We start from the raw sequence: 21,637 nt of genomic DNA on the forward strand, positions 1-21,637 counted from the left end.
GCTAAAAGTGAGTCCAACCGCCCTATGGAAAACTCAATGTTAAAAACACGTTTTGGGACCCCCCTTTTTTCTCGGCCCCCGCTTGACGAAACCCCCCCACACTTTCAGGGGACGCTCAGAAACAAAATGTGCCATTTTCCTGAACATTTCAGCCAATTCCGTCCATCAACGCCAAAGTTATTCAACATAGAATTTTCAGAAATCCCTATTCAAAAAAATCCTAACTATATATACCTACTGGCGACTGCCAGTAGGTAATATATATATATATATATATATTCACAGAAAAAACCATAGGTTTCACACCAGTTACAGTCAGCTGAAAGTTTTACTCGCATAAAACCATTGAAATTCCCACGTTATAGTTAGTTGGACTCACTATAACTTGCGCGTGCAATGCACTGCTGATGACGTCACATATTACATCACTCATGACATGGTCAGTGACATCACTCATGACATCACTGATGAGACCATCCAGTGAATGTGTGTATTTTTAAAAAAATAAATATTTGTTATATATGTATATGTAAAAGTTGCTGGAAGAATAAATGTTTAAATAAGAGTTTACATTGATGTTTTTTTTTTAATTGATTGATTAACTGGCTTATTAAGTGTATCTTAGTGAATACATCTATTAACAAGTGATGTTTAAATATTCCAATATATGTATTAGTGTTTCACTTTGTGTATAAGTGGCTGCATGGGTTGGTGATTAGCTACATGTGTGTGTATATGGGTTATTAGATGTTTGTTTTAATATCATTATGAGTGTCTATATGGTTTGGTGGGGGTATTACTTAGCACAGCGATGCATGAGTGACAGACTCTCTGCTTGTATGTGTTTTGAAGACAGCATATGTGCAGGACTGTATGGGTGGATGACTGTGTATATGTGTGTGTTACTGAGTGAATGAGTGTCTCATTAGGTTCCTTATCAGTAACTACATAAGTTTAAATCTAGTATATGTGAATATTGTTGTATATAAGTGAGTATATGTGAGAGTGAGAGATTGTAAGAGTTCCTATTTAAATTAGTATGTGTTTCTATAAGTGATTGTTTAAGAGAGTAAGTATGTGTAAGTTTCCTTAGAAGTAAAGTGGTAGTGTGTGTATACCTGTATATGCAAATAAATGGATGTTCAATAGTTTATTTGCATGTGTGAGTATGTGTGTGAGTAACTTTTGGATGACTGTCGGTGTGTAACAGGATGTATAGGTGTATCACTACATATGATGAGTGAGTATATGTAGGAGTGACTATATAGAACTGTTGGTGAATTAGTGCATGTGAGAGCGCTCTAGTCTCCGGCATAAAAGGAGCCCCCAGACAGTGTTTGCGAGCTTAGCGAGCACATAGGCAGCGTGTTACTCTGCTGCTTAGCACAACGCTTAGAAGATATTTTCAAGCTGTATCTTGTCGAACTTGATTATTTTTAAAAATTGTGTTTGTTTTTAATACTCTGTACTTGCATCATTTTAAAACTCACGAAATTGCAGACAGCATACTTGTCGCTGACCTGCAATCACTTCCAGCACATTTTCGCTCGGTACCTGCCGATCTAGGGCAAGGCACCGAGCACCAGGGATTTTAGGGGCGGCCATCTTAGGGCGGGACAGAGCGGTGAGAGCGCTCTAGTCTCCGGCATAAAAGGAAACAGTCCCACTCCGCGCTAGCGGACGCGTTTAGCGGACGCGCCTCATCTACGCCGGAGTCCAGCCTGAGTCGGCCCGTCCGGGCCAGGCCGGGACACAGGGCACAGATCTCTGCCCCACCCTTTTCAGGTATGCTAACATGTGAGCAACTTAGGGCGTTTCGCCCCATCAGCCATGATAATTGTATAACACTGAACCCGCTATTAGCTGGAATACAAACTTGTCCCAAGTGTACCCTTTCTTTGACAAATCATCAGCCTTATCCTGATACTCCCCACGGTACCATTTACAAACCCCACTGTCCGGGAAAGAGTCCCGGTGATTTTACATTTTACCTGGTAAATTGTCGTTCACTACCACAACATAAATTAGACATCTTCCATCTTTTAATGGAGGAAAAGCCTAGCGCGATATTTTTAACGGAGACTTGGCTACATGATGGTGCAGGTCCAGATGTTGCAACTGCCCTCCCCCCGAGTTATGCTATTACAAGGAGGGACCGTGCTGACCAACTAGGAGGGGGCATTGCCATTATTCACAGTAGAGATCTTGTGTGTAATTTTGAACCTGCAGACATTCCTAGCTGCGAAGCGGCATCATTTAAAATTACCCTCAGTCCCAACTTTACTTTCTCTGGCCTACTCATCTACCGCCCGCCAGGAAGTAATCCCTTATGGTCAGATAACTTGGTAAACTACATCTTACCTCACCATTTGAACGCCCAAAATTTTACAGTACTTGGAGATCTAAATCTTCATTTAGAAGACGACAATAACAAGATCTGTAAAAATCTAATTGATGACTTTATGGCCTTAGACATGACACTACGCAATAAGGGCCCCACCCACAAAGCTGGACATTTGTTAGACCCTATCATATCTAACATGAGAGAACTATTATGGCTGAACACCACTCCCATTTGCTGCTCAGACCATTTCCTCACACTTTTCTCTATCTCACTTAAACCTGCCAAACGCCCTTCCACGATTCCCTCTGAAACTTTTAGGAGAAATTGGAAAACCCTAAACCTGGATGATCTCAATAACGCATTGAAGAAAGACCACCCATGTTTAAATGGGGATATGGAAAGCATATCAGATGCCACACAGAAATGGCTAAATGGTGCAGTGAATGCCTGCTTGCCCCTATCCCGCTGCAAAGGGAAAGTGCACCGCCCCCCCGCCCCCTGGTATACAGAGGCCCTCAAGAAAGAAAAATCTACATGTAAGACCCTGGAGAGGCAATGGCGTAAGAAATATGAACTGCATCAAAAAGAGGTTTATCGCAAGGCCAGAAATAGCTACCACTCGGCCTGCATGAACGCCAAAGCATGCTATGTCACTACTACTATTAACACGGCCGTAAATAAATCCCAGACCCTCTTCAACACTGTAAAAGAGCTGGCTGGAGAGAATTCAAGGGCGGAGGTTAACCCTCTCAATACTCAGCAGTGCCAGGATCTGGCGTCTTTTTTCGTTGAAAAGATTGAGAATATTGTCTCTAACATCAACGGAAACAGTATTAACACACACAAGCAAGACAACACCCCCCAAGTCCCCAGAGGAAGTTGTCGCCTTGAAGCTTGGCCCCCCATTAACTTGGACAAACTGAAGGAACTATTAAAATCTATCAAATCGGGTTCCCCACGTGACCCCATTCCTATCAGTATTATTTGTCAGCTGGAGGTCTCCGCCATGACTTCCATAGCAGAGATACTTAACGCCTCCATAGAACAGGCCACAGTTCCTGCTTTATGGAAACATGCTATGATCAGTCCACTGCTCAAAAAGCTGGCCGCCGACCCCACGATATTGGCCAACTATCGCTCAATATCGTTACTTCCTGCTTTTTCCAAAATCTTGGAGAGGCACATTCATAAGGCTCTTTCAACTTATGTGGAAAACAATGACTTGCTTCACTCGTCCCAATCTGGTTTTAGGAGTGGTTACTCCACCGAGACTGCCCTGCTCGGAGTCATAGAAAAGATCAGGGAGCTTATGGATGATGGCCAAACGGTAGCATTGGTCCTGTTGGACCTCAGTGCGGCCTTTGACACCATTTCTCACTCCAGACTGCTTGCCAGGTTGGAGGAGAATGGTGTCGAAGGCAGGACACTAGAGTGGATTACATCATACTTATCCCTCCGCACCTTTCAGATCGCCTCTTCCTCGGCATGTTCCGATGTATTCTACTCCCCCCATGGTGTACCACAGGGATCTATCCTGAGTCCACTATTTTTCAACTTGTACCTACGACCACTTGCCGACCTTGCAGAAAATTATGGCCTTAATTTAATGACCTATGCAGACGACTCTCAAATTCTGTTTTCACTCTCTAAATCTGATCTGTCTGCTCCATCTGCACTAAAAATAGGCCTTCACGAACTATTTAGTTGGATGTCGGCTAACCAACTTAAACTAAATGGGGAGAAAACCGAGATCCTCCTCCTAGGGAATAGTAAAGACCTTTGGAGTGATCCCCACTGGCCGGCGTCGTTAGGTAAGCTCCCGCCACCAGCTTCCCAGGTCAGAAACCTTGGGGTCATCATAGATGACAGTTTATCTATGACACAGCAAGCCAACAAAGTGGCAGGCATGTGCTTCACCATTCTTAGATGGCTACGCAAAATTGTCTGGATGTTACCACCTACCACCCAGAAGACCGTAGTCAATGCCTTAGTTACATCTCGGCGTGACTACGGTAACATCCTGTACCTGGGTCAAACAAAGCAGTAATAAGACGCTTGCAACTCGTGCAAAACGCTGCTGCCAGACTGCTTTGCAGAATCCCTAGATCCGCCAGGATCACCAAACATCTTAGGGACCTGCATTGGCTCAGGGTAGAAAATCGGATCAGCTTTAAAACCCTGAACTATCTGTTTAAAATCAAAGCTGGTACTGCCCCCAGGTACCTACAAGATCTTGCTAAGCCTTATCTCCCCAATCGCAGCCTCCGTTCATGTACAGCAGCGAACTTCGCGGTGCCTAGGTACAAACGGGCTAGAATGGGCGGGAGATCCTTCTCATATCTGGGTCCAACTCTTTGGAACATACTACCCATCCATATACGCAAGGAAGAAAACCATATGAGATTCAGGAAAAGTGTAAAAACTTGGTTGTTCGACAAATAATTGCCTGTTGATTGCTCTCTCTCTCTAGTTGTGTTATGTGCTTTGCTATTCCGGCGCCGGGAAACCCTTTGTGGGTAGCTGCGCTCCTTATAAGTGCTATAAAATAAAATAAATAAAATAAATGTGTATATAGATGGTGGAATTATTGAATTGGTTGTTGTAAGTGGTATGGGTATCTCCATTTTTTTCCATATTTTAGTTTCTTTTTTTGAATATTTGTTACAAGGGTTACTTTACAGTGAAAGGAACTCTGTCACTCTGTCACAAGGATGGTGTCATCAGTGATGTCATGAGTGATGTCACTGACCATGTCATGAGTGATGTAATATGTGACGTCATCAGCAGTGCATTGCACGCGCAAGTTATAGTGAGTCCAACTAACTATAACGTGGGAATTTCAATGGTTTTATGCGAGTAAAACTTTCAGCTAACTATAACTGGTGTGAAACCTATGGTTTTTTCAGTGAATTTAATAGGTTTTTTTAATGCTAATTCCTAACTATAACTGGTGTGAAACCTATGGTTTTTTCAGTGAATTTCAATGGTTTTTTAATAGCAAATCTTTATAGGTATAAAAAGTGAAAAAATGTAAAACGAATTTTATATTGTATAAATATGTTAATTTTTATTTTTTATTTTTCACCCCGGGGCGCTCCCGGGCGCGTACCGGTGAACGCACGGGTAAGCGCAATGATACGGCGCGCCCCGGGGCGCGTACCGGTGAGCGTCCCGACAGCGCTATTGCCGCGAACGAAAACAACATCGTGACGTATCGCGTAGCCGCCACGCCTTGCGTCATAAGACACGTATCGCGTAGCCGCGATATGCGTCTTATGACGCACCGAGTAAGCGCACCCAGAAGCGCAAACGATCGCGCAACGTAAGCGCCCCGACGCGCTTATGCTACGCACCCTGGGACGCGCCCCAGGGCGCGTAGCGTAAGCGCGTCAAGCCATGTGACTTTAAAATAACACTTTTCATTGGTTCAGAACTTTTTTTTTTCAAAATTTTGAGAAACCCACCCATTTCTCTCACTATTGCTTTGTACTTGGAGAGAGCAAGAGCTGTTCTGTGTATTGTCTTCTTTTCCTAATTTTCCTGATCTACAGCAATGGCTGCAAGGGAGTCATCCAGCAGTGATTCAGACGTTTTTTTGCGTGAGGACCCTCCTCACCAGAAAAAAAAGAACCACTTCATCTGGAAATTTTATGACATCCCTAAGGGACAAAAAAAAGTTAATGCTGCAAAAGTAACCTGCAAAATATGTGGCAGTATTTTATCGAGAGGCAATCCTCTAAAAAAAATATAGCTTTGGAAATGCCAATTTAATTAGGCATGTCAAGAGAAGACACCCAAACAACTTTGCCAGGGAGAGTGTCAGGGAGCTGGCACGGAATTTACCAACAGATGGCGGCAGCACCTCCACTGGTGGAGCAACACCTTCGGGACCACCACGTGGAAGAATGGTCCCTAACATACACCCGGTGTTTGCAGGCATTAAATTTCTCTGCGTGGAGTGTGAGGAACTGCTCTGTTATGGGGAGCAGAGCGTTGAACACATTGCTATAAAGAGACAGGAACACCGCTGCCCTCCCCGTCCCTAAATTTTCACATGTTTTTTGCTCCTGTTGAGCAGTTTTGGAATCCCTGTTTTTGTTTTTCCCCTGAAAAAAATCCCCCAAAAATATAGAATCGTTTTAAAAAGTATAAAAAAATATAAAACAACAAAAACAAAAAAAAAAGTTATTTTCAGAACTACCTCCAATTTATAAAAAAATGCTATTTTTTTTTTAAAAAGTCTGTCATTCTTTTATGTCCATGGTACGCTCCCCGGTACGCGTACCCGGCGCTCCCCCCGCGAAAAACTAAAAAAAAAAAAAAAAAATGTTGTCCCGCGGGACCCTTTTATGGCCCCCACATCAAACCTAGGGGGTCGGGGGGGGGTGTACCCTGCCCCCTTTTGCTCATTTCCCCCTTTGATTTTTGCCACCTCTTGTGTCTCAATCCTACCGAGATACAAGATGGCGGCCGCTGCGGACTGTTTCGAATGTTTACAGACACCCGAGAACCAATCAGCTTGCCGTGCGCAAGTCGCGTGGCGCGCCCGGAGCGTTCCCCGGTACGCGTACCGGGGCGCGGCTCTAGATATATACATTTTTTTGATCCTAAATTACTCAAAATCCTCTAGAGCACATATCTTGAGACATAGCAAACGCACACCGGGCTACCAGTCCCTACAATTTTGCCAAGTTTGGTGAAAATCCATTCAGCCGTTCGAGCTAAAAGTGCGACAGACCGCCCTATGGAAATGAACATGGGGAAAACACGTTTTGGGACCCCCCTTTTATCTCGGCTTCCGCTTGACGAATCCCCCCCCAAACTTTCAGGGAAGGAGCGGAGCGCCGCGAGGCAAAGTTGCTGAAAAATTCAGGCTGATTGCTCAACCGGCGCCAAAGTTATTCCAAATAGAATGTTGCGATTTCCCTATGGAAATCAATCCTAACTATAACTACCTACTGGCGACCGCCAGTAGGTAATATATATATATATATATATATATGTATATATATATATATATATATATATATATTGATAATCACCTGCACAACACAAACTAAAATGCCATTTAAAGAAAGCAAAGTGAGGGACACTCACCACAATGTAACTTTGTTATACAAAGTAGCAGTGAAAAAGTCTGGTCTAAGATTATTCTGCGTGATTTTTGTTGTTTAGGGATATAAGCAAAATATTGTTGCTTTGTTTCGTTTGTTTCGTCCAGTTTTGTTTGCTTGAATTGAAGGTTCAGGATTTAGAATCATGTTTTAGATCTGATCTAATTATTGTATACACTCAGGATATTTAACATCAAATGTGATCTTTAGGCACTAGTTAATTATTTTACTGATTGGAGAAAATGTTTGCCTTTATGAAACTTGGCCACAATGTACTATCACTATTATCCACAGATACAGAATGGTCAAAACCCTTTGAGTCATCATCTTTATTTTCTTTTTCTTTCCAAACTAAGGGGCCGATTAGGATGGCGGACGGATCCCCACTGCCATGCAGGCGGTGGCGATCCATCCGCCATCCGTGCCCATCCGCTCTCAATTTCCCCCCGGCCATATTACAATAGCGGGGGGGAACGCGGCGGTCAGAAACACCGTCCGCCGCTTATCCACCGCTGTCGGCTTGTGACCGTGGCGGAAAAGCTCTAATATGGTGGCGATGTCTATCAGACACCGCCAGCCATATTAGAATGGGCTGTGGGGTATGCCTTTCCATGGCGGCAATGCCGCCACGGAAAGGCATACGGTCTTTGCTTTGGGGGCCCGTTGCGGGCCCCCAGGGTGAAAGGGGGTGCACATAGGGGGGTACCATAGATACCCCCCTGCGTTTCCAAGTACAACATGGCAGGCACCGCGCGGTGCCTGTCATGTGGTGCTTTGAAACGCACAGCTTGCCTTTTTAGCATTGCGGCGGGCGGTGCTTTAAGCACCGTCTGCCGCAATGTTAAAAATGTGGGATGCACCCGCCACTGTGGCGGGTGCATCCTAATTGGGGGCACGGTTCCTCCACCCTTGTGGCGAACGGTACCTGCCCCAGACCGGATCGCAGACGGACTTTGTCCGTCCGCCATCCTAATCAACCCCATAGTTTTTCAGTTTCTTCCAGAACTAAACCATGTTACAACTTTCTTGTGAGAAGACTACAAAATTATACAATCAATTCATACATACATGTTGGAACACATACATCAGTGTTTATCCAGTACTTTCCAGGTACATATTAAAACTGTAAAGGAAGCCCTGTGAAATATCAAAAGTGTGTTACACAACCATTACCTCCACTCGCCATGAGTCTTATCAGTCCTTTCCTGTCACTCCTGCAATTTATCCAATATCTATCAGCTTCCTTTTCTAACAAGTAAGTATTGATAGCGGATTAACTGTCAAACACCCCAGGCATTAAATATTCAATGCAAGGTGTAATGGCTGGTACCTGCAAGAAAAAGTGATATCATGTACATGGGTTAGTGGTGAAAACTAGGCACAAGACTTTCCACATACCAGCAAAATTCATAGCTGCAAGGTGCCCCATTGTTATGTGTGATAATTTCAGCTAATCGTGGCTTTTTACCCTACTGCACTGTACTGCTGCTGTTTCATAGCCCACAGTTACAATGTTAACAGCAACATTTCAAGTCCCAGAATATAACGTGATGTCTGTTATAAGGTCAGTATTAACTTAAAGTGAGACATTTGCCATGGCAACACTTGGCAGAAATTAATTTCCACACAGCAATAGAACCACATTAATGTATAGAATGCAGGGCTACAAATTAATCTGCTGTGATTCAACATTGTAAAGGTTTCACAAGGTATTATGCTGTTGGTAGGGTTGACCACCCCTACAGTGTCACAATATTCAGTAAGGAGTAGGTGAATGCCCCCAGTTATGTCCATGATTTTTTTATTAACACATTTTACTATGGCACTCTTACTTTTTAAATCCAATAATAGTTCTGTAAACCAAAGACAGAGTTAGTGTGAGGAGTAATGAGATGTGAGAATAGGTAATGAGATGAGTGAGAGTTAGAATGCAATACACAGTGTCTGTCTATATTGGGGTTAGGATGCTGAATAAACACTGATTTGAAAAGGTTTGGAAACCACTGAGAAAAAACCCTGAAATCAGCAAAAAACAAGCACTAAAAATAGGGCACCCTATGTTAAGCCTGTCAGCCTTAGGGTAGTCTTCCCCCAAACTTTTTGTCTTACTCCTCTTTGCTGGTGTCGTTTTTGTTGGCCTTAGGCTTTATGCACGCTGTACCACTGCTAGCCATAGCTAATGTGCTTGTGCTCTCTCCTTTAAATATGGTGACATTGTTTACCCCTATTGGCACATTCAATTTACTGTAAGTCCCTTGTTTAGAGTGATATACCATGTATCCAAGGGCTATAACTTAAATGCTGCTAGTGAGTCTGCAGCACTCAAGTAGCCCCTTAAAACATGTCCCATGCCTGCCATTGAAGCCTCAAAGCCGTTTTATATAACCCCCTTGCCAAGCCGTAAAGACCCCTTTTACTGCATGTAAGTCACGCCAAGGGTAGGCCCTGGGTAGTACATAGCACAGGGTGCATTGTAATTTGAAGGTTGGGCATGTAACTTTACTTTTTGCATGTCTTGGTAGTGAAAAACTCCTGAATTTGTTTTTTTCTGTACTTCAAAGGCCTACCTCTCCCATAGGATAACACTGGGTTATCTTATTACAATTAAGAATTGATAACCTTTAATTGGGAGCAAGTGGGAGTGTCAAGTTTGTTGTATAGAGAATTGTAATTTAAAACCCTCTAAGGGAAACTTAGATTTGAAGTCACAATTCTGAAAATGACACTTTTAGAAAGTTTGGATTTTCTTGTCCCAACCATTTGGTGCGTGCAGCCAGTTCTTGGGTAACACGACTTGGTGTAGCTGGCTTTGCTCCCATATTGTGAGGTAAACATGGGATAGGTGTTGCCAGGATGGGCCCTCTCTGATTTGATGAGGGGGAGGAACTGTCATTTACCAGACTTGCTCATCAGAACATCTCACAAAAGTTTTCGGCAGTATTCTTTTGTGTCCCAGACAAGTTGGGGTTAGGTCAGGGGCGCAGGTAATTCCAAACACTTCTGCAGTTGGAAACCTCCAGAACATTCTCTTACTTCAACATGGGCACCAGGTATAAACAGTGGAACCTTCGATCCAAATCTTCAGGATACCTTCAGTACACCCCTAGACCTGCTGAAGATGCAGAAGGACTGCTGCTGTGTTGACCTGCTGCCTGAGTGAAAAGGGCTGAACCTGCATCTTGATTCGCGGACTACTAGAGTGACTCCAAGGGCTAATTGGCTGGATTCCTGATCAGAGCCCCAAGGACAGAAAAGGCTCCATTCACCTTGAACCCAGCCCCTGGATTCTGTCAGCCTTGGACCCTTAAAATGTGCTTGAAGGTGCTCTGCCAGCCCAGTTGTGATCCTGTAAGCAGAACCACCTCAGCATAGACCTTGCATCTCAGCACATAGTCTCCTTGGAAGTGCCTCTGTGCAACGAATCCTTGACGCAGGGCTTTGCACTACAAGCCCCTGGTAGACGGCATCCTTGACGATGACGCAGGACTCGTCATCGCACCCTACAGCTTCATCTGAACCGCCGGTGTGCGATGCATCTTCTACACAGGATTTCTCATCATAAGCTTCTCATCAACAGCATCCTCGAAATGACGCAAGACTCTGCATCGAAGGCCCGCAGGTCATCGAAACTGCCGCTGCACAATGCATCTTCGACATGGGATCTTGCAACGATCCACTACCAGGGTTTAAGAAACTTTGTACAGGGAGGCTTCATCCTTGTGTAAAGGCAGCTGTCCGTCATTCACAGGCGTAGATCCCACCCTTTTCCATTCATCACATAGGAGTGGATGCAAGCATGTGTGTTTTGGTACCTTGTTCTTGGTAATGGTAGATGTTAGAATACAAATCTTCTGTTATGTACATTGTGCTGAGAAGCCTCGCCATGTTAACCTCTCCCACTCTGACACCCCAGGCTCTGGCTGCATGTCGCTGGCCCCCATTTGAAGTGGAGTTGCTGTATTTGTTCCCCAGCGAAATTGATTCAAAAGATGAGCAGGCCAGTGTTCTTGTTCCCTTGGGAAATTGATCCAAATATCCTAGGCAAGAGCAAAGTGAGAGATACGTGCTTACAGTAGACAGTTATCTGCTGTATGACATTAAAACGGTCCCTATCTTCATGCCCTTAACAACATTAATGCCAAAAACATGAATTGATTGATGAACAATGAGTGTTAAAAATGTTACGGTAATGCATGTCCGCGATTACACCTTTTACTTAATCTTGCCTTCCTCAAGAGTTAGCCATTTAATTATGTTCTGTTTCTGTATTTTTTTCTGTGCATACTTTGAGCTGTGAAATGTGTTTATGAGTGGCTTTGATTGAGAGCTCTGACGCATATGCCAAAGCAAAGTGTCTGTCAGTGTGTTGGCCTCTCTGCAGAGCACACAGAACAATATTCATGTATTCCAGTTATAATTGCAATTCTGTGGAAATGTGTGTGAAGATGGTGCACAAATGGCAAAATATTTACAGGGCGAAGGCAAAAGGAAATAAACCGCTTAAATATGAGTGAGTGCAGTGTATGTTTGGAAGTGGTGAATAGAGGGAGATGCGAGAAAGTGCATTTGGGGAAGATTGAAAAGAGGGTGCTGAAGAGGAAAGAGAGGTGGTTGAAGATGTTCAGATGGACGAGATGTGCAGAGAAAAAGGATATACATATCTAACTTGAAGCACTGATAACTAAAGCCCAAAACTCCTTCCACAGGCCTAAATACTATTGAGAGTTTAAGAACTTAAACTTTTTGAAGGTTAACTATTTATAACAAATCCTTGTTGTATTGGAGTATGTACTTGATGCCCTTCCCACTCTGCGCCCATATTTGTCATTTGCTTGTGTCATTTTCCTTCATAAATGCTGACTTCTGATTTACTATTAGGCTTGTTAGTCCCTCCATGGTACCGCCTTGCCTTCATTTGTAACCTCCCATGACGACTGGCCCTTTTACTACAGTTGTTACACAGTATGTCTTCTTTAGTCTGGAAGCAATATTTTTTAATGAGTTTCTCTTACTGCAAGAAGGTCTATCGTGCTCAGTTGTGACCACCGGATTGTTTATTTTACTTGTATCAAACGGGAGATCTTCAGGGGCCATGGGAGACAGAAGGAGGCAATTCAACGATGCCTTCAAGCATTTAGAATGCAATAGGTCTCACATTTGCGAGAGTTTAAGCTATTGCCATTGTAAATAACAATGCCTTTTACTTATGTTTTAACCCCTTCCATGCTGCCGTCGGCCATTGTCCGACTGCAACTCTGCCTCGCTGGTGCTTGGCCGACGCGGCCCGCCCGTTTTGCGGAAGTGCCGCACTTCCGCATAATCGCGGGCGCAGTGGAGGAGTTAAAAACCAAAACATAAATAAAAGGAACTGTCATTTAAAATGCCAATAGCTCAAACTCCAGTAAATGCAAGACATATTGCATTGCAGATGCTGTCTTAAACATCTAATAGTTAATCGTACTAACAGGTTTTAGGTGTAGGTCAGATGTTATGTTATATATCTCTATGCAATTCCATCTCAGAGAGAAAGCAAAATACTGGTTGGGTAGCACACTTTGAGAATAACATAAATGTATTTTACATGTTCCCTTTTAGATAAACCCCACATTGTTCATCCCACTTAAAGACCTGTCTTCACATATCTCTATATGGCTGATTGAAGTCAGCAAGCTGTGGGTCCTTTCCAAAGCCTGTTTAGAGCGGCAAGTTGATGTAGCATGCAGTACAAGACACTGGGCAAGCACACACTTTAAAATGCTGAAGTTGTTGCATTGTACAATTTACACATTACAGTAACTGTTGAATATATTAATGCACGAAGATATAGGGCCGTTTTTAATGTGTTTAATATTTCAAAACTATACGTTCGCCCTGCTTCATAAGCCTTGGTTTATCTCCAAATTATTTAGCTTTAAAATGAACCATTTTCCAGTCTTTTTTCAATGTATTTCTCTAGAGGAGGACCCAGCCTGGATCCCACGTTTGTCCATTGAGCTTGCTCGCGTAATTCTAATCAAACTTTCACGTCTCACCACTTTCAAATGTCACCAGCCACCACTGGCCCTAAGTACACCTTCCCTCACTCGGTTGCGGGGCCTCCTTTGTTCCATCCATGAGAAAACTTATTTGGAATTTTGCAGAAGTGTTTTCTATTTCATGCAGATTCTTATTCTCCCTCTTCCCTGTAGCGTGTAATAAACACTTGGCAATAAAAACAGCATATGCTGATACGCAAGGCAATGATTTCCAATTGCAGAAGCTAATGAGACTTACCCTCACCATCAGAATTACGAGTCCTGCTAGAACTCTGCTGGTCTGGTTAATTTGACATATGGGCTCCAGCAGCAGTAGCCGCCTCCAAGTGAAACTCCTTGTGGAAATACTGGATTACTAGGGGAGTCTGGGGGCACTGTGGGGGGCCCAATCACTATCACGTGGACTCCTCATCTACGTGCAGTAATTTCCAGGATTACTCTGGTGGATCAGCGAGGTACCAGGATGCTTTGAGGGGCGGGGGAGGCTCTGGGGGGCACTGGTAATGAACCCTTTAGAATGTCATTCAGTATTATTCTGACTTTAAAGGCCGGTTTACTGTATTGTTGAGCATTTTATAATGGCTTCCAGTGACATTTTGGTTATTTTATTACAGGTGGATTTGAAGTGCCGAAAGGTGTCAACGTGTTAATTGTGCCCTACGCACTGCATAGGGATCCGAAATATTTCCCAGACCCAGAAGCATTTCAACCGGAACGTTTCTTTTCTGAGAATACGAGTGGGCGAAACCCTTATGCATACGTACCATTCTCTGCGGGGCTCAGAAACTGCATTGGTAAGTACATTTTATTAAGGCACTTTGGACCTGATTTAGTGTTCAGTGTAACAGGAAATGCTATTTTTAGACCAAGAGCCAAACTTGGAGGAGCATGTCATAATGTGTTTACTGTGAATGTTTCGTCATTTCCGATCAAACTAGTTAAACTTTAAGAAGATAAACGTCTGGTGTGGGAAGGAATAGTGCTAGCACAATATGAGGAAGCAGTATTCAGATTAAAGGAAAATACATTAAGTAGAGTACGCAAGCCATTAGGGCAATGTCTAGATCATGGGTACTCATAGTACGGCCCGCGGGCCGAGGGCGGCCCGGCAAGCCTTCCTCGGCGGCCCGCGGACCTTGCAAACATTGTATTCATGTATTATTATTATTATTTTTTTTTTTAAGAGTGTCTGCTGCAGCGCGACTCTGAGAGTCTCTGCTACTCTGTGGTGCCGGGCGATTCTGGCATAGCCAGAGTGGAGCTGCAGGGGCCTAAGATGAGGTGAAATACAACAAAGCCTCATTAGCATGCAAATGGCCTTTAACGACCTGTGAAGTGCTTGGGTGTGGCTGTGTGTGTGTGTGCACCTGGAAGCTGTCCCAGTCCCGGCTGTGTTGACACGCAGGAAGGGTGACGTGACAGAGGGAGGTAGAGAGAGGGAGGGAGGTAGAGAGAGGGAGGGAGGGAGAGAGGGAGTGAGAGAGGGGGAGAGCGAGGGAGTGAGGGAGGGGGAGAGCGAGGAAGAGAGGGAGACGGGGAGTCAGAGAGGGAGGGAGACGGGAGTGAGAGGGGGAGAGTGAGAGAGGGGGGCGTGAGGGAGGGGGGAGTGAGAGAGGGTGAGTGAGAGAGGGAGTGAGTGAGGGAGGGAGGGAGTGAGAGAGAGACAGACAGAGGGAAGGAGACAGAGAGGGAGCGAGGGAGCGAGGGAGAGAGGGAGCGAGGGAGGGGGAGCGAGGGAGGGGGAGCGGGAGGGGGAGCGGGAGAGGGAGGGAGAGAGGGAGGGAGAGAGGGAGGGAGAGAGGGAGGGAGAGAGGGAGGGAGAGAGGGAGGAGAGAGGGAGAGGGAGCAAGGGAGGGAGTGAGAGAGGGGGGAGTGAGTGAGAGAGGGAGTGAGTGAGTGAGGGAGTGAGAGAGAGACAGACAGAGGGAAGGAGACAGAGAGAGACAGACAGAGGGAAGGAGACAGAGAGACAGAGAAAGGGAGAGAGGGAGCGAGGGAGAGAGAGAGGGAGCGAGGGAGCGAGGGAGGGAGGGGGAGAGAGGGAGAGGGAGCGGGAGAGGGAGTGGGAGAGGGAGGGAGAGAGGGAGAGAGGGAGCAAGAGAGGGAGAGGGAGCGGGAGAGGGAGCAAGGGAGGGAGTGAGAGAGGGGGGAGTGAATGAGAGAGAGGGAGTGAGTGAGTGAGGGAGTGAGAGAGAGACAGACAGAGGGAAGAAGACAGAGAGAGACAGACAGAGGGAGAGATGGAGAGAGGGAGCGAGGGAGTGAGGGAGGGGGAGAGAGAGAGTGAGAGGGAGAGAGAGAGAAGGAGAGAGAGCGAGAGAGGGAGAGAGGGAGCGGGAGAGGAAGCAAGGGAGGGAGCGAGAGAGGGAGGGAGAGAGGGAGGGAGAGAGGGAGGGAAGGAGAGCGAGCGAGGGAGGGAGAGAGATGTGTGTATCCCGGGTCTGGTGGCTCAGTGGATGAAGGCATCCGCTGCAGGGACCTGTGATCAACCTCATGGTCATAGTTTTTTTTGTTGACCTAGCCCGCCCCCTCCCCCACTGACCCCGCCCCCACCGGTGCGGCCCTCAGACAAAAAACACACTGCAAATTTGGCCCCCGAGAGAAAGCTTGTGAGTACCCATGGTCTAGATCAACCCAAGTCTTAATGTATTGATGTCGAAACATTTCATTACATTTAGAACTATACTCTGTTTAAAATATATTGTTTTTCCCACAAAAGAGCCTACATTTAATGTATAAACTACTTCGTTATGGTAAGTCTCTTAACTGTTTGGCAGCCTGTGCATTATTAACTAACTCAATAAAGGAAATGTAACAATACTACTAAGGCGATCTTACTTAATTAAACAGCTGACCTGACTCTGTCCTTGCAGCGATATGTATTTCCCATATTTATCCAGGTTTTGCCATCTGGCTCTGTCTTGAGTCACCACTGTCCCACCCTTTCATTTAAAAACTTTCGGTTTTTCAGGAACCACTGTTTTAAGTGCCCATCAGCATGAACTCAGTTTTGCACTTCTGCTTCATTACAAGTATTATACAGCTGTTTTTAGTCGCTCAGTTCTCTCAGTCCTCTGCCTTTTGTTGAAGATGTGATTGGAGCTGATATTAGGTTGATGAAGTCTGCCCTTCTCTTATGCTTATACTCCCTCTTAGACATGATGCCTCAGCTTTCCACACTAAATGAATGAACCGGGTATGAGTTGTTTTCAGTGGTGTCCAATTTGTCTTCTAACTCCATGTGCCTTTCTGGTCAAAACTCTCTGGTGAAATGTTATATTGAAATTCCAACTTTAAAGTGCTTGTTGCACCATTTCGGATTATTAGTGGTACATCACATTTTTCATCAGGCGTTATCTAGTGTTCTGATGCCAGCCAGGAATGTTCCTCCCTATACTTTGCATGGCGAGTCCTACCTAAGCTTAATTTTGTGCATATTCTGTCATTTTGCCCTTGCTACACATGTGGGACCAGGCATGATAAATCGACCCCAAAGCATTATTCACAGAGACATTATCAGTGCAACATTGTTGCAACAACACATGTATTTGCAACATCAAATATGGTTTATGTTGTGCCACTGAAGTTATTCTCAAGTTACGAGCGAGGCTAGCGCTACTGGGGTTTTTGTAGTGTTCTTTGGACTAAATCAGAATTTATTTTCATGAGCTAAAATCCGCTCAGTGAAGTCAACTATTTTGCTGTTACTAGGACTCGCATGGCTGGCCATGAGCTGGCACATCTTTAAAGTGACGTCTTATATGTTGTTTGCTACCCACTAACATTGCATGGTCCATTCACTCCATGCCTACAAGAATGATCCTTAGAAGACTACACAGCCCTAGATCCCTTGACACTGGGCCAAGGAGCAGACACCTAAGGTGCCCACCGTGGACACACTATGAAACACTAGCTGGGATATTCACAAACGTAGTTTAACCATATAGTTAGTGTACCACATTGCTGTGCCAGATCTTTGGGTAACTAAAAAATTCCAACTTGCCTCAAAAAGTCCTCTCTAAAACACAGGGAAGAGGGAATCCTGTTTTCCTGTGTTTGAATTACACTGCAGCCTGTACAGTGCTTTTGCATTGCTCGATTTTTATATCATGCTGTTGCATCTTTTTGTATTTTAATGTGTAGTAGCAACGACATGTAGGGCAGCAAAAATGGCAACGTATGGCCCATCTTATGAAAATTGCAGTCATTGATTGTGGAAGTTCAACAAGCCATGTAAAAGCAGAAAGGAGATTTTCAATAAAACAGTAAAATAATATTTAATCGTGTTGCATATTATAGAAGTGGACTCATCCCAGAACATCCCCGAAGAACATTTTGGCAGTTATGTAAAAGTACAAGAACACTTTATAGTTTAAGCGTTGTATATAATATTTTCTGCCTTGTTGAATACCACATCTCTTTCTTTGGAGTGAAATTGAACAGAGAGGCTTCACTTCAAGCTGCTTGTCTCTGAATTTATTAACCGACCAATATCCACTACTGTGACTTTACGATGGTCATTGTCTATTCACAGATATTCTAATCGTATGTTTCTATAGGATGGGCATGGGACCCATAAACGGCATAAATTGGATATGTGCTTTCCTCTTGTGCCTATTTGATGTCACACTGAACCTCTTGGTGAAAAACATCCCCGTTGTTCACAGTTACCCTTCTGAAATAATATATATTGTAATGCCCATTCCTAGGTCATTTATGGATAGCCAAGATCTCCCCATCTATCACTGCACACTTTGTTGTCCATCTTATTGTCCATTTTGTCTTCGCTGCATTCAGCCAATAATGTGACAGGAGCAGACGAGAGTGTTGCAAGTATAAAGTGCTTGAGAGAAGAAGAAAGGTTGTTTCGAATTTTGCTGCTTTTGCCATGGGGGCAAAATTATAAAAATTGCTTACATCCTCCCTACAGTGAAAACAATAGGTGCCGACATTTGTCATGTCTTAGGTTAACATAACATCTTATTTCATATTTTCTTTATTGGTGTTGTGATTACTGTTGTATCTGATACTGTTCGGTGTCTAACCCAGTGCCCCTCCTTTCTCTGAGTACAACAGATCTCACAGGGAGACTGAAGTATGCTGCACTTACATGGGGGGAGTGGGACAGCTCAGTGTCAACTTGAAGTTAAATAGTTGTTGCTTCTATATTTGCATAACCAAACTACTCTCTCACCTTCTTGCATCACAATAATACACACATTTGTCATCCCAGTCTTTTTAGGTCTGGGGTTAGCCAAGACCTTTTGATTTTACTAAAATAATATGTATAATATACTTACTTAATGGGCTTTTAGCCACCTCTCTTTATGCACTAGTCTATGATTGTCATTCACATTTTACTTCTTCGCACTAGAGCATTCAGCATAGACAGTGGGCGTGCCTACTTAAGTTACTGGTTAATTTACCCTTGAGTGACTGCATTTTGCTCTTTCACAAGATAGACATCCACACACAAGGTAACTGTCAGTACCTTTGTTTTTGTTTTTACTAGTCATTTTTTTAGTGTTGCTGATATCAAAGCAGGATGCCTTTGAAGTGAGTAGAGGGCAAATTCCAGCTTTATCAGTTTGTATCCTGCTAATTTTGTTGGGATTTTTTTTTGGAATGACCTTTGTTTTTCTGACTGCTGCTGTTTCACAGCCTACTATATTGTATTCTTGGACTCAGTATTACCAATAGTTCTTAATAAATTTTGCCCAGCAAGAAAACCAAACTTTATTGTGCTTAGTTTGCATCACGCCTGTAGCACTTTTATATTAACATAGGTTGGGTGTAATTTGGGTTTTAATATCCAGTATTTTGTGCTGTGAAACTTCTATTATTGTTTCCTTCCATCTTCTTTCTTTGCTTTACTTTCTTTCTTTATTTTGTTCTTATCTTCTTCCTTGTTTCCCCTTCTTCTCTCTTTTGCCTTTTTTGATTTTTTGCTTTTTCTTTCATTCTTTCTTTTTCCTTCAATCTTACCTTGTTTCTTTCTCGTCTTCTTCCTTTTTGCCTTCTTTCTTTTTAGCTTTCTTTCTTTTTTGCCTTCTTTTCTTTTTTTGCCTTCTTTCCTTAACTTTGCTTCTTTCTTTCCTATTTATTTCATTATTCCTTCTTTCTTTTTTACCTTCCTTTTTTTATTTCCTTCCTTTTTTCTGTCATTCTTATTTCCTCTTTTACTTTCTCTTCATTCTTGCCTTCTTCTGTCCTTATTTACCTTACTTTTTCTATTTTGCCTTTCTTCCATTTTGTTTTTGCCTTATTTCCCTCCCTCCCTTCTGAGGCTAGCACGTTTGATTTTGCTAAACGAATGTACAAAATAGTTACTTACAGGAGTGTTCAGCCAGACCTCATCCATTAGTCTATGATTTTGTCATTTACATTTTTCGTCCAACCACTCCAGCATGCATCAATGGGCAAGATGTCATCCCACTTCAGCCATTAACGGACTACAGTAAGAGTTATGACATGCTTCCCTTTCACAAGAAGCACATCCATCCACAAAGTAGTTCCCTTCACTGCCAGGAAACACTATGGCAATAAACATTTTTGGTTTTTGCTAAAGATTTTTTTGTAGGTGTGACTGGCTGGCACCTATACGTTTTGCCAAATATTGTTATTAAAGTGACTTGCTAAGGATGGTGCAAGAATGCTTTGTGTAAAGGCAAAATATAATTTTGCGCTCCATCCACTAATAAGACAGCGTTTTTTCGGCCCTTTTTTGTTTCTAATGCCACTTATTTGTGGCGCCTTAATGCTCCAACCATACCATACCTTACTTTATGGAGGTGCAGGTCTTTTACGAGACCTTTTGTTTTATTTGGTAAAAACTGTTGTGGTGTGAGCCATAATGTACTACATGTTGACAGAAATACCACTAGTTCCATTGATTTACCCATACTTTGGGGTATCTCTTTGTCTGTTAGACATTAATTTATTTTATGCCACCATAGACTGAAAAGAGTGTATGCTTATTGTGATTGATTTTTTATAGGGGGTATGCATTGAGATATGTTCTCATTTACTCCTCCATGGTGCTCTCAATGACCAAGCTGCTTCTCTACTTGGGTATTTCAGTCTCTTGTTTCTTTTGACAGGCATCCTTGTAACACACAGCGATGATTTGAGTTGCAATCCTTAAATGGAAGATAAACTCTATCATTTTGACACTGGCAGGTAGCTTACCAGACCACCCGTTGACAGCGGCCTTTGCCTCCACCCCCATGGACCACCTACTGTGTTGAGATATATCACCTGCCAGCATGGTACAGGCAATTTTGGCAAGAATGAGATTTCCACAGTAACTTTTTCTTAATTTCACATTTACACTTGAATATTTTAGTCAGTTATTAAAGGCATTCAAAATAAAAATACCACTGGCTCAGATTGTATTGGGTATCTTCAAAACTATGCAGAATTTCCTCTTTGACACTATAAGGTGGATTTTGCATTCATTTAAAAGGAAAGGTAGTATATACCCAGCTGTGAATCAAGCTGGAATTTCTGTGTCTGGGGAACTGAATAAGGGCTTCATAATATGGCTATCTTTTCATTTCAGCTCTTGCTGCAAGGCTGTATACAGCTGTAGTCTTTTTTTCTTTAATCTTATCAAATAGAGAAGGATCACTTGTCCTGCATAACAATCGGGTATGCGGAATCGGTTTCTTGTAAGTCCCAATAAAAAACCCTCATTCACGCGTAATGTTTTTGGGTAACGTTTAAGCGGTATATCTTGGTTCTCCGCTTTGTTTTACACGTGTTGGCACAATCATTGGGTTTAGTGGTTATGCACCTCCACCAGGAGGAAATACCCTTCAGTTAAGGCAGTAGTGATCAGGAATAGTGCTCGTGAGTAGGTGAGGAGATTATGTTAAAAGTCTCTATAGTCCAGAATTCATTCTTTATTCTTTCTGGTTTCTAGAGGCATTAAAAACGGTGTGGTGAAGTTAAGTTATTATGACTCAATCACTCATGGAAATGGTGTAGGTCGACATGTTTCAGCCCTCAGTCGCCAAACGGTCGGGTGGGCTTTCTTCAGGACCAAGCGGTGTGATACGTGTGGAAAGATACTTCTAAGTACTTCTTAGCGTATCTGTGTATAGGAACTACTATTAGTGTTGTTCCTTTTACCTGTGGAGAAA

General features: G+C 43.4%; 1 protein-coding gene across 3 annotated transcripts in view; it reads left to right on the plus strand.

Annotated features, from left to right (window-relative positions):
- LOC144821266 (cytochrome P450 4V2-like) overlaps positions 1-21,637 on the plus strand; it is a 301,369-nt gene that overhangs the window by 273,472 nt on the left and 6,260 nt on the right. For all 3 annotated transcript variants that reach the window (XM_078678090.1, XM_078678091.1, XM_078678092.1), the window contains one exon: positions 14,108-14,287. In XM_078678090.1, the coding sequence (XP_078534216.1) occupies positions 14,108-14,287 (180 nt within the window). The remainder of the gene's footprint in view (positions 1-14,107; positions 14,288-21,637) is intronic.

The sequence above is a fragment of the Lissotriton helveticus genome, chromosome 2_2, assembly GCF_964261635.1.
Source record: "Lissotriton helveticus chromosome 2_2, aLisHel1.1, whole genome shotgun sequence".
NCBI lineage: Eukaryota > Metazoa > Chordata > Amphibia > Caudata > Salamandridae > Lissotriton > Lissotriton helveticus.